The sequence below is a fragment of the Ailuropoda melanoleuca genome, chromosome 8 (genome assembly GCF_002007445.2).
Source record: "Ailuropoda melanoleuca isolate Jingjing chromosome 8, ASM200744v2, whole genome shotgun sequence".
Lineage (NCBI taxonomy): Eukaryota > Metazoa > Chordata > Mammalia > Carnivora > Ursidae > Ailuropoda > Ailuropoda melanoleuca.
In genome coordinates, this window is record NC_048225.1 from 76,461,712 (window position 1) to 76,479,023 (window position 17,312).

At 39.8% G+C, this 17,312-nt stretch overlaps 1 protein-coding gene and 1 long non-coding RNA gene across 4 annotated transcripts in view; one reads left to right on the top strand and one right to left on the bottom strand.

The window, feature by feature from the left end:
- Nucleotides 1-3,388, bottom strand: part of LOC109489261 — a 32,804-nt gene extending 29,416 nt beyond the window's left edge. The window contains exon 1 of the long non-coding RNA XR_002142205.2: nt 3,095-3,388. This is a non-coding gene — a long non-coding RNA (uncharacterized LOC109489261). The remainder of the gene's footprint in view (nt 1-3,094) is intronic.
- A 757-nt stretch (nt 3,389-4,145) lies between these two features.
- The window catches only part of SUCO (SUN domain containing ossification factor), a 121,910-nt gene continuing 108,743 nt past the window's right edge, over nt 4,146-17,312 (top strand). For 2 of the 3 annotated variants that reach the window (XR_004627251.1, XM_019797193.2), the window contains exon 1: nt 4,146-4,355. Coding sequence is in view for 2 of the 3 variants with exons in the window: in XM_019797193.2 (XP_019652752.1) it covers nt 4,294-4,355 (62 nt within the window). In the remaining variant the exon portion in view is untranslated. The remainder of the gene's footprint in view (nt 4,356-17,312) is intronic. The other variant, XM_034666743.1, reaches the window with a different exon arrangement.

A 17,312-nucleotide genomic window follows, 5' to 3' on the forward strand; every position in this document is an offset into this window, starting at 1 on the left:
GGTTAGAGATAAAGGAAGTTTCCAAAGGAATTTTTATACGTTAAAGTAGACTTACAGGATCTTGGTGGAGGGGAGGGGGTCAAGCTAGGACTGCCTTTTGCCCTTACCAAAGTATTAACATCGAGGCAGCTGAGTTCCTAGAGGAATGTCACTCTGCCTGTTTCCAGGGCTTGTCAATGCGCTGTAGGTAGTAAGGAAATTTAACTGAGTCTACATACATTCCCTTCTGGAAGCTAGGTTACTGATAGCTTTGTTCTTGTAAACTGCTAAGACATTTGTAAACTGAGGGAGACTTAAGTCTTGCAAGATTGTGGTATCTATAGGTTGACTATTTGTCCTTTAGGGCAGCCAGGAGTGCCTGAGGAATGTCACATACATCCCATGGGGGGGGTGTTACAGGGTGTCAGCTTCTGCTTTGTCCTCAGCTTGCCTTCCGTTCCCTCATCAACACCCACAATTTATATTATACACACAGGCATGCATGTACACACACATATATATCACTGAAACAAGAGTGCCTGAAAAATACTTCCCCTTACTGAGAAACACTTGTATTTTTTAAATTATTATCTTTTACTTTTTTTTTTTTTAAAGATTTTATTTATTTATTTGTCAGAGAGAGAGAGTGCGCAAGAGCACGAGCAGGGGGAACAGCAGGCAGAGGGAGAGGCAGGTTCCCCGCTTAACAAGGAGCCCAATGTGGCATTCAGCACTGGATACCCTGGGATCATGGCCTGAGCTGACGGCAGACGCTTAACTGACTGAGCCACCCAGTTGTCCCAGAGTATCTGATCTTTATCAGGGCAGAGACTTGAGCTGTCCAGAGTTTCTGTACAACATTTAAGAATGAAGAACTCATGTTCATCTGGCAGTTTAATTCTTGGTGACCCAGAATAATGTTAGCATCTGCAGTGCACATGTGTTATTGTGTGTGTGATCAGTGATTAATAGGTTTCACTGAATTGGAGATTCTGCTATAAAGCAGAGTTTCCTCAAGCTTTGTACTTTTGACTTTTCAGGCCAAGTAATTTTTTGTTTTGTGCATTGTAGGATGTAGCATTCCTGGTTTCTACCCACTCGATGTGGCACTTCCTCAGCTGTAACAGCAAGAAATGTCTCCAAATATTGCCATTTTTTCCCCCAAGGGGAAAATTGCCCCTGGTTGAGAACCACTGTGGTATAGTTAAGAGGTTGTAGATGGTAGTTACTTAGCCCATGTCTTAACGATTTTCTATATTCTTTCTTGCTGTTCTTTGGCCCATGTTATATATTACATATGGTCACATTTATCTATACTAAATTTATTTTGTAATTCAAACTAATTTTGTTATATTTACCTACTGAGTTATAACAAACTTTCCCCCCTTATATTTAATAAGCATGTAGAAAAACATCCAGTTTTTCAAAGGTCAACTCTTTGGAACTTCTCTTATTCTATCTGAAGTCTTAAAACGAGGAAGGACTAACACAAATAGAAAGTCAGGTGAAGAAGCTAATTTATGGGGAAGATGAGCTCTATTTTATTCAGGGAAAATTTGAAGTGGTAGAATATTTAAATGTTGTGTCTAGCAACTGCTTGAAGAGAGGTTGGGCTATAGACATGGGAGTTAACAGTATAGTTATTAACTGAAATTATGAAGTACCCAATTGAAAAATGAAAAAGCTCAGAGGACTGAAGACTAAACCTTAACATGAAACTATGGAAATGAAGCTAGTGGAAAGAAAAAGGATATTTATTGATTGAAATAGTGAAAGCTAATGATTGAATAGGTGAATGGCAACCCTGCCACAGGGATATTAATAAAGCCCAATGGTAGGAAAAAGGAAGAAAGAAGCAAGAAACAAAAGAAGAACAAAAGAAAGAAAGAGAAAGAGCAGGAGAGGAGAGAGAAAGAAAATGAGAAAGAAAAATTCTACCAGTTGTATATTTCAGAAGATCATTACAGGGATTTGTGGAAAAATAGTGGGTGGGCTTGTGGTTTGGAGTGAGAAAGATAGGCAATAGAAAAGGTGCCTGATAATTTGCCAGCCTTGAGATAAGCATGTATTCTAATCAGACTTCCTTGGCTGTAATCTACTGAGGATCACGGCGGGAGGACCTGTTCCCTATCCTGAATAAAGTAATTCCAGAATGAAAGGAAAAGGGTGCTCAACATGGTCAAGAATGTCGCATAATCCCCATCTTTCTATTGTCCCTACCTTCTTTTTAACTGTCATTTCAATCATTTGCTACTGCCCTTGAGTGAGACAAATGCTTGCCAACTGCACAGATAAATAGAGATGAAAGGATTTTATTGTTACATACTAAGAGTGGTATCAGCAGATCATTGGAACTGTTACCTAATTATTCCCAGAAAAATTAGTTTCCACATCATCATTTATAGAATTTTAATAATATATCCAGTTGACTTATATCAAGACTCTTAGAATGGGTCAAATCATTCAGGTCCCTGGGAATACAATTACCAATCAACTCAACTTAAAAGGTTCATAAGGAAATTTCATCTCATTCAAGCATTTTACCAAGGCGTTTTATTTTTCCCCCTATGGCCTCATGGGCCATACATGACCCATGCTCTAATAATATTTGGTTCAAACATTTTTTTTTCCCACTAAACATTATGCCATGTTCCACAGCACAGACAATTGGAGCCTCTATGCCCCCATTTGTCTGGCTGCTTTCTCGGGAAGAGAGTTTTGAATCTCCCCAGTCAAGATAAAAAAAAAGGAAACCACTGAGTTATACTTCTATATTTGTTATCTAGTAAAAGAAGCATCCCTCCGTAGAGACACAAGGGTCTGAAACGAATATACCGGCAGAGGCAGATGAAGGAACGAACACGTTAGGCCAGAGGCGGAACCTCGTCTCTGAGCAGAAGCTAACGCCTCTTCCTCTACTCTCTGCCATCTAAGAGATCTCCAAGAGGGGCTTGGGAAGAAAAGAGGTCAAGCATTTTGGAATTTCAGGCAGAAATCGCTTCCGAGAGATCTTTAGGGGCCCCCGTGGCATAAAAATCTAGAGTGCACACTGCTCGTTACTGAAGATTGAGAACCAGACACTTTTGCTCCGCACAGTAGCAAGAGCCGTGCGTACGTGGCCGCCTTCCTCGCTTTCGGCGAACTCCCGGACTTGAGGCTCCCTCAGCGGTAGCCCAAGTTTTCCTTTCCGGCCCCTTCGCGGTGCACCCTAAGCACGAATCCAACAGAATGCAGACCAAACCCGGCGACCCCAATACAAGAATCAGCAGCGCTGATTCTGCCCGAGGCGGAGAAGCAGCGAGAGACTTTCTGCTCCAACCAATCAGGTGAGAGGAAATCTTGGCACACCCCTTTTCGCTTACCAATCAGCACCTAACTCGATGGGTCGGACCCATCGACACCCGGAAAACACCTTTTAAATTTTATTAGTTACAGCTTTTTCTCCCACCGTCATTGTAGACCATCCATCCCACGAACTGTGCTCAAAAGAGAAGAACTGAATATAGCAATTCCAGAGCTGGTCATTCTGGCGGTGAGAAGAGAAACTATAGACCTCTCCATCAAAACTGATTCTGGGAGGGGCGGGGAAAGGGAAAGGAGCGTTCCGGAGGACAAACTACAACTCCCAAGGGGCCTTGCGCGGACTCGGCACGCCCTGGGCGAGGGGGCGGGCCAATGCAAAGAACACGGCTGAGGGTCATGGGGCTCCTCTCCGACTTCCTGAACGGGAGCCACTGACCCGGCGGACTTTGAGGTGGGCGGGGGCAACACGGGCTCTCGCGTTTTGTGTCCTCCCCCTCCCGCTCCTCCGCCTGAGACGTCGGAGGGGGCGTGGCCCGCGCGAAGGCTGGTGGGGGCGCGAGCGCCGCGGGACGTGGGTGACGCGTCTTCTTCCAGCTCAGCGGTGTGTGAGGTGGCGCGTCCCCGCCGGCGATTGGCTGTTGGGAGACGAGTACGCCGCGGCCGTTGGTCGTCGGCAGCACGGAGGGAGAGCCGGGGCGGGCGGGGGGAATATGGGGCAGCCGTGGCGGCGGCGGCGGCTGGAGGAGGCGGGCGCGGACAAGCGGGTGGCTGCGGCAGCAGCGGCAGTCCCCGGAGTCCTCCTGTGAAGCGCCCTTGTCGGCGCCGCCGTGGGCCCCTCGGAGAGGGCGGCCAGTAAGCCAGCCGCGGAGGAGCCGCTCCCCCAGCGCCGCAGCCCTTAGGACTCTCGGTCCCATCCTCTCGCTCCTGCTCCGGCTCCTCCATCTTGGCCTCGGCAGTGGCGGCTGCCGGGAGGATGTGCCGCCTTCTGGCAGGGGGAAGAAGGAGGAGAAGATGAAGAAGTACCGCCGGGCCTTGGCCCTGGTCTCCTGCCTGTCTCTATGCTCTCTGGTCTGGTGAGTCGCCGCGACAATACGGGAGTTTCTCGAGAGGGGAGAAGGGAGCAGCCCAGGTCACACCCCCAGCTCATCTTGGCTTTTAGGGTGCTGGTCTCCCAGGCCTTTACGGAGCGACACACCGATTACCTCGCGGCTCTCCCGCTGACTGGCCTGGCTACGTTCTGTACGATTTCCATGGTGTGTTTTGGCATTTACAGAGACTAGGTGGGAGGGAAAGGTGCCCGAGTAGAAGGGACCACCTGAGTGTCTTTGTACTCAGTTACTCTGCCCTTGGAGACGGTGGGGTGTTCGGGTAGTTCTCCGATAAATGCTAGGTAAGTTGCTCGGGTTTACTGCCAGCTACTCGCTTTCATAATGCGGTAAGGGTATAGAGTGGCGGTTGTGTATGTTCCCGAGGTGCGATTTTAAAAGCATGATTATCACGAGGGTGAGAGTAATGTACAAGCAGTAATTCTGGTCATGTCTTACTGTCTTTGGCCTCGAGTATACTTAGGGCTGCTGTTCTTGGAAACTTTGGGGGTCGTTATGAAGCACTTTTTCAAGGGGTAGACGATGAAAAGCCGTTGGTTTAGTAGAGTGTCTTAGAAGTAGTGTGTACAGTAGGTTCTGGTGGTGTACCTTAGATAATGTCCCTTAGTAATGGGAGCATAAGTCCTGTATTTTGAAGGCGGGAAGAGTGCTTTGTTCCTAAAAGTTTATGAAGTTTCTGTTGAATCTTGGCACATTTGGGTGTCTTTGAGGCGCAAAGAGACCTTGTCAGTAAAAGGATTGCTATCATTATACTGGGAAAAGCCATTTTTTCCCTCCTGGGGAATTTCTTTAAAGATGTGTGACGGGGGCGCCTGGGTGGCACAGCGGTTAAGCATCTACCTTCGGCTCAGGGCATGATCTCGGCGTTACGGGATTGAGCCCCACATCAGGCTCCTCCGCTATGAGCCTGCTTCTTCCTCTCCCACTCCCCCTGCTTGTGTACCCTCTCTCACTGGCTGTCTCTATCTCTGTCAAATAAATAAATAAAATCTTTAAAAAAAAATAAAGATGTGTGACGTTAGCTGACTGAAAAGCTGCTGCTTCGGTCAAAGCGATTTGCTATTTATTATATTAAAGTCTAGATAAACTAAGTCTCTTGTTTATTTCCGGAAAACACCAACAGTGTGTTCATTTTTTCTGTTTAATAGATTCCAAAGATACTGAAGTTGTAGAGTTGTTGCTTACATAAAATAGTAAATGAGAGGAAAAGGAAAACACTTTCCAGGCTGAGGAATTTTGGTGGAAAGATTGATGAAGTTAGAGAACAAGACTTTTGGCCTTTTGACTTTAATTCCAAACCCTTTTAATAGGACCGCTGGCATCCCCCCTTTCTGCTTTTTAGTATCATGTTGGGTACCAAGAAATGCATGCAGATGAGTCCAATCACCCCATTTTAAATTTAAAAATTTTTAAAAGATTTTATTTATTTATTCGACAGAGATAGAGACAGCCAGCGAGAGAGGGAACACAAGCAGGGGGAGTGGGAGAGGAAGAAGCAGGCTCATAGCAGAGGAGCCTGATGTGGGGCTCGATCCCATAATGCTGGGATCACGCCCTGAGCCAAAGGCAGACGCTTAACCGCTGTGCCACTCAGGCGCCCCTAAATTTAAATTTGTAGGTGAGATAGAGATACCAAAACCTTGTGTTCATCGCCACCTTTTCCTGGGGTCTGCTTGGTAATTTACAGGAGATATATCATTTCTTTCTTTCTCCTTGATCTCGCCCAACTTTAGATTATGTTATTTTTCACCAGCACTTTCTGAAAAGGCTCATAGGGCAAAGAGGTTACACTTTTCATTTCAAGTTTAAAATGTACCAGTATCTCTGATTTTTTTTTTTATTGAAATATATTTGACATTGTGTACATGTCATTGGGGTCCTGTGTATTAAGATGTACAACATGTTGACTTGATACATTTATGTATTGTAATATGAATGCTTTTGTAGTGATAGTTGCCACTTTTACCATGTCACATAATTATCATTTCTTTTTTGTGGTTGGAATAATTAAAACCTAGTCTCATAGTAAGTTTAATGATTGTCATACAATATCATTATATATATATATATATATATATATATATATACACACACACTATACTCCATAGCAGATCTCCGGGACTTAGTTATCTATTAGTTGAAAATTTGTACCCTTAAACATGATTTTTTTAAAAAAAAAATTAAGTAGATGGTGAAGATAAAATAAAATATTACAATGTGTTTCCTAAAATCGTTTGTGAATTTAAATTAACCATGCTTCTATTTGTGTAACTTCTGGCTGTTTTTTGCTTAGGCTAACTTCAATATGGTTTCTCCGCTTTATTCATTAGTAATAGTGAGAAGATCACGACCTGTTAGGAAAAAAAAAAATCAGTCAGCCTGGTATTGAAAGTAGTAGTCATAAAGTTCTGTAAAGTTTGTTGACTCTCACAGTGAAGAATGGATGTTGAGGGTTTAAGTAAGGAGTGAAAAGTTGAGAAACTTTAGCCTAAAAAACAATTGGATTAGTACATTTTGAGACTGGTTTGGACTGCCAAATTTAGGGACATTTTAATTATTCTTTACTGAAGCCATTAAAGGTCATTGAAAAGAGGATATTTGGGCTTGAGATTTTCCTGGAAGGGTGATGATGAGATTTGAGAAGAGGAGGGGTACTTGGTAGTGATTGGCAGAGGGTATGTCTTTGAGACACTCTTCCTTGGGAAATCGAAATATTGAAATTACTGCACTGATTCAACTGGAGGTCTAATCCTTGTTACAGTCTGGTCTATATGTCATTTCCCAGTATCTCCATTCCCCTTTACCAATAATGGGTATGTTAAACCATTGTAGGGTTAGATGTTTACAGAAGAGTAGTTAAACTCCTTTTAGTAGCCATTTTTGTCTTCTTTGACATTTATAAATTGTCCCCAAATTTTGTGATCCATCTCTTTTTTAAGCTGTACCATTTTGTAATTTATGAGTGCTGTGTGTTCATACTACAGTTCTCTAGTTTCTAAGGTTCTGCTCCCTACTACCAATATTACTGAAGTTTTTTATCACCTTTTTTATACACTCACACTTTAATAGATCTCCAATATGTCTCCCCTCTCCTTCTGTCTTTTTAGCCTAGAGTCCTAACCTTGGATTGCTTTCACACAAAACCCATCCTTCCATCTTACTAGTCATTTAAGTTGCTATTTTTTACTTTTGCATGTATTATGTGATTCTTTATCAAGTAGTACAGAGTATTTTAGGCATAAACGTACTGTAGCTGCAACACAGAGCAGTAACGATTAATATTGTCATCTGTGTCTGTGTCTAGCTTGTGGTGTATACTTTACACATTTTAGTACATTCAGTCTTCACAACCCAATGAGGTAAGTATTATTGTTAACCTTATTTTGCATTTTATAGTTAAGGAAGTTGGTAAATTAAACAATTTGGCAAGGTTAAGCCGCTGTTATGTTTAGGAACTTGAATTAGAATCTAGGCAGTCTGATTCGTGGCAGAGGATCCTGACTGTTGTCAAAGATCAGGCCTGCATTCTAGATATGGCTCCATCACTTACTAGATATATGTCCTCAGACATGGTATGTAATTTCTTTGAACCTTAATTCTTGTATCCTAAAAGTAGGAAAACTAAATTCATTCACACTTCACGGGGTTGTTAGGAGAATGAAATGAGATAATACATATGACAGGTCTTTATAAAATAGTAAGGGTATATTATCTATATATTTCATCATAAAATATATATAGGGTATATAATCTATATATTTCATTATAAAATTATTCAACAAAGATTTTTCTCATGCTTATATGTACCATATGTTGTTATAGGCATTGAAAACCTAAAAATAGGGTGAGGCTTACCCTCATTTTGTCAGTTTAAGTCCCATGTCCCAGGAATTATTTCTGTTATTTCTTTCTGCTGCTGTTAACAAGTTGCCAAAAATTTAGTGGCAGCTTACATTTATTATCTTACAGTTCTGGGGTCAGAAGTCCAAAATAAGTCTTAACTGGGCTAAATTTAGTCTTTAACTGGGCTGATTCCTTCTCCAGTCTTTGAGGTAAAGAATTTGTTTCTTGACCTTTTCAGCTTCTAGGGCTACCTTCCTCATGTCATTCTAATCGCTAGCTTCAGTCTTCACATCTACTAAATGACTGATCCTCCTGCCTCTTTTTTAGAAGCATTTTTGTGTTTACATTGGGCCCACCAAGACAATCCAGGATTATATCCCCATCTCAATCCCTAATTTAATCACATCTGCAGACTGTTTTAATATGTAACATATTCAGGGATTAGGACTGGGACATCTCTGGGAGGCCAATATACTACCCTCAGTCCTGGCAGACTGGCAAAGAGGAAAAAGATTTGGTCTGTGCTTTAAGCAGTGGGTGTTCAGAATTTTTTGTGTGTGCCCCCCTGCAGTCAGTAAAACCATGTGCACATCTTTTAATATGTGCTTAATTGTTTGTAAGTTATGTGCATGTGCCAATATGATATTAGTATAATAGTATATTAATAAGTTACATAAATTAGATGTTTAAAAAAGATGAGAAAAATGAACAGTCTAATACTTTCTATTAATAGTACTTTTTTTCTCTCAAATAATTTCTGGTGAGAGCTTTGTGATTGACTGACTAGATTATTTTAAATCATGATGTGATTGATGAATAGCTTGTACTAGTTAAGAATCTTAGCCCTGCAATTTTCTTGTTGACTTGTGCTTGTGTAGTTATTATCTTTGCAGCCTTTGCAGGAATTTTTTCAAATCTACTTCTCCATGTTGTGAGAGTCAGTTTAGTTAAAATGAATATAATCTCTAAGTCTACTTAATTGGGCACACATAAACGCCAGTGCCTCACAATGTGCTGGAAGTAAACCCTGCTTTGTGAAACTTCCATATTTTCCCATGGGTTTCAGACTACGTAGTCCCTGGGGTTATTGATGTGTGACCAGCTGATCTTGAGAACAAGTATAAATTCTTATAGTAAACTTAGTAAAGCTTAATTAATTTAAAAAAAGACTATTTTATAGAGCCATTTTATGTTAACAGCAAAATTGAAATTTGGTGAAGTTACAGAGATTTCCTATACACTCTGTCCCCACCCTTGTATAGCCCCTTTGTTAATCAACATCCCTTATCAGAGTGGTTTATTTCTTTAAGACTAAAAAAAGAATCTATTCTTCTTGCACCCAGTAGGATCATCTTGGAGAAGCTCATATTTAGAGCTAGTGAGAAAAACCTGATATTTAAACAATTCTCATACATTTGACAAATATCATAATTACAAAGAATAATTAAAACGATCTTTAGGAACACCAAGGGTAGAATTTGTATTCTAGATATGGTTCTATCACTAGCTGTATGTCCTTGGACGAGTTATTTCTGTGAATCTCAGTACTTGTCTGTATAAATGGTTTGCAGGATGGATAGTTCAAAATGGAAGAATTTTGTTTCAGGTAGAGGCAAGATTCCTAGAATGTATGTGGGGAGAGATGGGAAGGGAGGCTAGAGCCAAGTTTTGAAGGGACTGGTAATTATGCAGATGAACTCTGATTTTTAGCCTGGCTGAGAATATGAGCCAGGGCAATAGTTTAAGTGAGAACATGAGGTCAGATTGATCTTTTAATTAGATCTCTTTGAGGATAGAGTGGATTGGAAGGGACAGACTTTGGAGGCTGGAAGCTCTGAAGTGGCAGTCACACTGGAGAGACTTAATAGATATCTAAATCAAGATGGTCTGTTTTGTTTTCATTTTTGTCCTTAGTAGTATTTTTTCTGAGTACATTACCTAGTTTTCATTGACTTCAAAGGTAATATTTCTTGGTTTGTGATTTTATTTCTGTACCCCTTATGTTGTTTTTTCTTTGATAATTTTGCTGGTTTCTTGCTCATTTGTCAGTGTGCATTTAGTGAGCAGAAATATGAGAAGAAAAATATATAAGCAGTTTTATCATTTTTAAGATAATGATTGGAAATATCCTTGAAAATCCTAACTCTGCCTTTCTTCTGGAGAAATTATTTTCTTTGTTGTGTTTCTGTAACTTTTTTTTAAGACCATAAATCTCTTTTCTGAATATAATAATCAATATTCAAAATAAAATACTAAAGTAATCCCTCTTCTTTAAATAATTTGATGCCTTTTTAAAAATATTCTTTCTTATCCTGGGCGTGCAGTTTTTAGCATGGTGACTCTGGGTAATGGTACTGTATTGTATATCTTCAAGTTGCTAAGAGTAGATCTTAAAAATTATCACAAGAAAAAAAATTACAGCTTTGTGGTGTGGGATGTACTTTGTGGTGAACATACCACAATATATACAAATATTGAATTACTATTTTGTACACTTGAAACAAACATACTATTCTATGCCAGTTGTATCTCAGTTTTTTAAAAAAAGTCTTTCTTGTGGAACTTGATGTGAAAAACATTGGGAAGAAAAGTTTATCTTTGCCCTGGGATATACATTCCAAAGAAAGTATATGGTACTTAAAAGAGGTGTTGGGTTATTAAAAACAGTGTTAGATCTTTTCAGACAAGTTAGATGAAGCCAGATTGCCTAAATAGGAAAAGGTCTGTGAACGAAGGTGTGACGGAGGTACATCTTTGTGTAAAACTCCAGCACTTGTGTGCAATAAAAAATGGCAAATTACTTATTTATAATATCCTTTGAATTGTTTTTAAAAGAGTTGGATGTGTTTTATAATAACCTCTTTAGGTTATTAAACATTTGAGGATATATCAGAATGGAGGCAGGTAGTTGGGTTGGCTGGTAATGAAAAAAAAAAAAGAAGATACTAACACCTAACATACCTTTGGACATTGGTTATTTCATTTTTCCATTGTTCATGGACTCCTGAATTGTCCTTTCACTTTTTTCAACTGTCTGAATAGAGAAATAGGTCAATACGTATAGCTTACATTCTAGTGCTTGTAATGAAAGGGAAGAGAAAAATTTATAAAAAATTTAAGTGCTTTGTTATTCTTTCAAGCCATCTTCAAATAGAAACGTGTATGAAATACTTTTGTTTAGAAGTTTATATGTAAATGGAACTCTTTATTTGAAACATAATATGTACATGTTGCAGATTGTACTTTAGTGCCAATTGTATGTTGTTTTGGTTTTAACACCATATTTTAAAGTAGCTTCAAAAAATAAAATTGTACATGTTGCAAGGATATGAGAAATTGTTTTCGAGTATTTGCAGTGTAAGAATGTTAATCCCTTGGGATAAACTTCATAAATGGCAGATTTTTTGAAAATCTTTTTGATTTTATTTTAGGACTTTATTTTTGTAATGAATCACTAGTTAAAATTGTTTCATATTTTTTTAAAAGATTTTTATTTATTTATTCATTTGACAGAGATAGAGACAGCCAGCGAGAGAGGGAACACAAGCAGGGGGAGTGGGAGAGGAAGAAGCAGGCTCATAGTGGAGGAGCCTGATGTGGGGCTCGATCCCATAACGCCGGGATCACGCCCTGAGCCGAAGGCGAACGCCTAATCGCTGTGCCACCCAGGAGCCCCAAAATTGTTTCATATTTTATGTAGAAGTAACACCTAGCTTTGTTAGAACATGTATTGTGGCTTATAGGTGCTAAGCTAATTTTGTATTTCCTGTTATAAGAGTATTTGTAATCTAACAAGAGAAAATATGTAAAGTGCTTAAAACAATGCCTTGCTCACAGTAAGAATTGTTATAAAAATTCTTTTTATTCCCTCTGGGTGCTTTGGTATAATTTGGAGGGCAGAGGCGTCAGGGCTCAGAAATAGAAATCCAAAAATTCATTCAAAATATTGTTTAGTTACCAACAATGTATTTGTTGTGGTGGGGAATACTGAAGAAGCAGAAGACGAGCTCTGCCCTCGGGAGTATACAAGCTGGTTGTCAAAATACATATACATACTAGTATAGTGGAAAGGGCATAAAACTAACTCAGAGCTTGGTTGTAACCCTTTTGGGTGCTTATTTCTATTCCGAGTGTTTCATGTCCACTAACTTATTTTATCCTCTTTCCAACTCTTTTGAGATAGCCAGGCCATTTTAAAGATGAAAAAAGAGAGGCACAAAAAAGTTAACCAACTTGCCCAAGTTCTCACAACTAATAAGCAATGAGCGACAGCTTAAGTAGGTTGTGTTTTGGTCTTACTTTTTATTTGAATTCAATTTATTTAACATAGTGTATTATTAATTTCTGGGGTAGAATTTCATGATTCATCAGTTGCATAAAACACCCTAGTGCTCATTACATCAAGTGCCTGCCTTAATGACCATCATCCATTTACCCCATCCCCCCACCCACTGCCCTCCAGCAGCCCTCAGTTTGTTTCCTATAATTAAGAGTCTCTTACGGTTTCCCTCCCTCTGTGTTTTTATCTTATTTTATTTTTCCTTCCCTTTACCTATGTTCATCTGTTTTGTTTCTTAAATTTCACTTGAGTGAAATTATATGGTATTTATCTTTCTGTGAGTGACTTACTTCGCTTAGCATCATACCCTCTAGTTCCATCCATTTTGTTGCAAACGGCAAGATTTTTTTTTTTTTTTGTTTAAAGATTTTATTTATTTATTTGACTGAGAGAGATACAGCCAGCGAGAAAGGGAACACAAGCAGGGGGAGTGGGAGAGAAAGAAGCAGGCTCCCAGTGGAGCAGCGAACGCAATGTGGGGCTCGATCCCAGGACCTCCAGATTCACGCCCTGGGCCAAAGTCAGACAACGACTGAGCCACACAGGCGCCCCAGATTTCATTCTTTTTGATGGCTGAGTAATATTCCAGTGTGTGTGTGTGTGTGTGTGTGTGTGTGTGTATACATACATGTGTATATACATGTATATACACATCTTTTTCCATTCATCTGTTGATGGACATCTGGTGAGCCTGTGTTTTTATCACTACTCTATGCTGCCAGTAGTCTGGTAGATGGCCTTAGGCAAGTTTCTTTACATTTTCTTTGTGTGTCAGTTTTCTTATCTGAAAATGGGCAGACTGGATTGCCTCATCTAGGACTGAACATTAGAATTATTCATGAAGCTTTAAAAAAATACACATGCCTAGGATTCTTATGTTGGGGATTCTATCTCAGGCTTGGGATATTTTGTTCATTCCAGTCATTCCTACCAAATCAGATGAATTCTGAGATTTTTTTGTGTGTGTGCTTTTAACATTCTAAGATACCGGATTGAACATTTGTGAACCATACAAAAAGCTGAATTGTTTAGCAGGTGCTTAAAGAAGGGAAAAATTAGGCCTGGAGTTGTCAGGAAAGACCTGACTTGGGTTTCAGAGAAAATGATGTGTGGCTTATAAACTTTGCTTCTTTGGAATGTAGATGTTTCATGAACTGAAATAAGATGCACTGATGCTGCTAATATGAATAATGGTCCTACCGTGGGGTGTATGTGTGTGTGTGTCTATAGTGGGTAGATAATACTTATTTGTCAAGGAGAAAGAGAATAAAAGAGATAATGTACTTGATATAGGTGGAAGTGATAGGAGGCAGACAAGCTTGCATAGAAACTAAAAGCTATATTTTGGGAATTGTAATGGGTTTTATAAGCTAACCCAAGGAATTAGACAGTAAAGATCCAGCAAGCGAAGTGGTGTTCCAAGAATGTTATTTTGACATCATTGTGCTAGAAATATTTAAGAAGAGAGAGGCTTGGAGGGATGAACACTTAAAAAATTTGACGTTTCTCATAACAAGTATTTGGTAGTAAAAATGAAGAGGGTGCATTGAACAGGGTTTTGAGGAAGTGAATGATCTGGTTTGGAGATAGATTGGCCATTGACAGTGCAATATAGTAGAAGTAGCCTTGGTCTAGGATTCAGAAGAGAACTTGGTTTTAGTTTGCCTCTAACAAGCTCTTGTTCTTCAGAGCTCCCTTTCTGTCATCCATGTCGAGAGATATTTACTGAGGCTTCTATGTGGTACGTTCTACGTAGGATTCTGGTGGATAAAACAAAGTTAAATGCTTTCTTGGAGTATACTGGTTGAGAGAATAAATGCTAGGATCTAAAGTTACAGATCTGTGCAATAAAGTTCAAAGAGAGAAGAAAAGTTAATTGTTTTTTAACTGGGGCAACTAGAAGAATTGGTAATGTTCAAAAAGAAGTGGAAGCGTTGCAGAGGATTCGAATAGGAGGAGCTGTTGAGATGAGTGGGATGATCCAAGTGGAATGATCCAAGTGGAGACACTATATAGGCACTTAAAAATGCAGACTTCGGGGCGCCTGAGTGGCTCAGTGGTTAAGACTCTGCCTTGGGCTCAGGTCATGATCCCAGGGTCCTGGGATCCAGTCCTGCATCAGGCTCCCTGCTCAGTGGGAAGTCTGCTGCTCCCCCTGCTTGTGCACACACACTCTCTCTCTCTTGCTCTCTCTCCATCAAATAAATAAAATCTTTTAAAAAATGTAAAAAAATGCAGACTTCAGTGCATTTAAGAATTGGGCTGAAGTTGTCCTCATAGAGGGGATAATTTTTGAAACAGAAGTTTGACTGAACATGGAGCTTCTGCAGATACCTTAGAATAAAGAAAGGTGCCAAGCAAAGTAAAGCTCTGAAGGGAAGGAGAGTGGTTTGAAATAAAGATGGGAAGACGTTTAAGGAGGTCATTTGAGTGGCATCAATATAAAATGTCTCAGGTAAGGTTGAAAGGCTTGAAAACTGAGAAAAGGGCCTTATATTCAAAAGAGGGAAGTAATTGGTAAAAACTTGAAGAGCTGGTAGGCATGAGTTCTTACACATTTGTTTGGCAGCCAGAGAGATAGAAGAGGCTAGAGTAGTCTCACCCTTAAATGTTTCAACCCATTGTACACAGTGCCATGATTTATCTTACTAATGCACAGTTTTGATTATGTCAGTCTCTTGCTAAAACATCTTTCAAAGGCCCCTGTCTTCCTGAAGAGTAAAAATTTAAACCCTCACATTAAAGGCCTGAAGTCTGGCCCAAACCTACTTCTGTAGCTTGATTTTTCACTGTTCTTAGATAGGTTTTCTGTTATAGCATGACTAACCTGTTAGCCTGATAGTAATTTATTTGGTGACTATCTTTATAGTTTTGAGTTGAAAATTAAGGTAGTGAGGAGGTATTGTGACTTCGGTCTTATAGGCTAAATTTGCCTGATGCAGTTTCTTAAAATATATCATTATCAAGTAGGTTTAGTATATGATTATTTTCAGCAGCTTTGAGAACAGTTGTATTGGCTGAATTTCTAATGGTATGTTAAAATGTAAAAACAGAACATACCATATTGTTAAATAAGTGCTACCCCATGCTGGATCCTGGAAATTATAGGCAAATTTAGTGAAACAATCCTCTAATTAGATTTTGATGTACGGAATAGTTAAGCTAAGAGAAAACAAGACCAGTCCTACATCAGAGTGAAGATTAAAGATCAGAACTTTTGAAATTCAAAGATTTGATTAGAGGCTAACACTAGAATACAGAGTTTTCTTCACCTAAGCTCTGCAGTTCCCTGTGATTTGATTGGAGACTGCTGTGGCAAACAAATAGAACAAAAACTTGGAGGAGAAACGAGCACAGTGTGACCTCTTGTGATCAGCAGGTAGACTTCGGAGAGAGAAGCAGCCTTAAAGGAGCCCCCAAGCTGATAATATATCAAGAAGAATATCTGTCTTTTAGTACATTGTGATGGAAAGAAAGTAGAGTGCTTATTAAGTAAAAGCACTGGAGGCCCAATGATCTTTTGGTCATTTTTGGATTTTGATCAAAGTGGCTTCTGTAATACCCATTTCCTACAAATCTCCCTGTATGTACTTCATAGAATTTCTTTTAATTTTTTCAAATTTCTGGATGATTACATTCAAAAAACCATAATTTTCACTATTACCTGAAAGTTCCCGCCTTTATGGTTCATAGATAGCTTTCCTGGATTGCCTTTTTTGTTTGTGAAGGGGGATGTGGGCAGGACATTACTTAACCACACTGCTCTAATTGAATGGCTGACACCATGTTTCCATGCTACAGATTAGATTTGTACTTGTGTTTAAGAAGCAATTCTTTATTTCCCAGTTCTTTCTTTTACCATAAATTCTATGATTACTTGGCTCTCTCCCTTTTCTAAGTTCTTTTTTTTTTAAATTATTTATTTGGGGGAGGGGTCAGAGGGAGAAGCAGACTCCCCACTGAGCAAGGAGCCTGATGCGGGATTTGATCTCAGGACTCCAGAATCATGACTTGATCCGAAGGCAGTCATTTAACCAACTGAGCCACCCAGGCACCCTCCTTTTTCTAAGTTCTTATCCAAGCTGTTCCAATCCGTAGTCAAAGGAAGAGCTCAGGAGATCACCGTGCTGAGAACAGGGCAATAAGTTCTCTACTCTTAGAGGTGCTCAGTGTTGGGTGAGGAACAAAGTCAATTTCAGTTCAGGATTGTAGTAAGTGCTCAGATATGCCAAAGGGTTGTGGCCAAACCCCAGATTGTGGAAATCAGGAATGTGTCCTAGTCCCTAATTTGTTCCTGCCCCCATAAAAAAGAATAAGAATTTAGTCAGGTTTTGGATGGTGAGGAGTGGGACCAGGGGAAGAACAGTCTCGGAAGAGGGAGAAGCATGAGCCAGAGACTTGGAAGCATGAGACAGCATAGTATGTGTTCAGGGAACAACTGCAAGTAGCTCTGTATTAGTGAAGCATGAAGTGGGAGGCAGGGAGTGGAAGAAATTATGAAGCTGAAGACTTAGGCAATAGAAGAATTTTAGATATTTTAAAATATGCAAGGAAGCTTGAATTTTGTCATGGAGAGTTGGTAAAAGGTCCTAAGCAGGAGCACAGTATTCTGAGAATTTGTGTTAGGTTCTTGGCAGTGTGAAGGGTTAATTTGCAGAGGTGGTAAGATAGGAATTAGGGAACTCTATTAGGAGGTTGCTGTTAAGTAAGAGATAAGGGCTTGAGGTTAGGCAGTCATAACA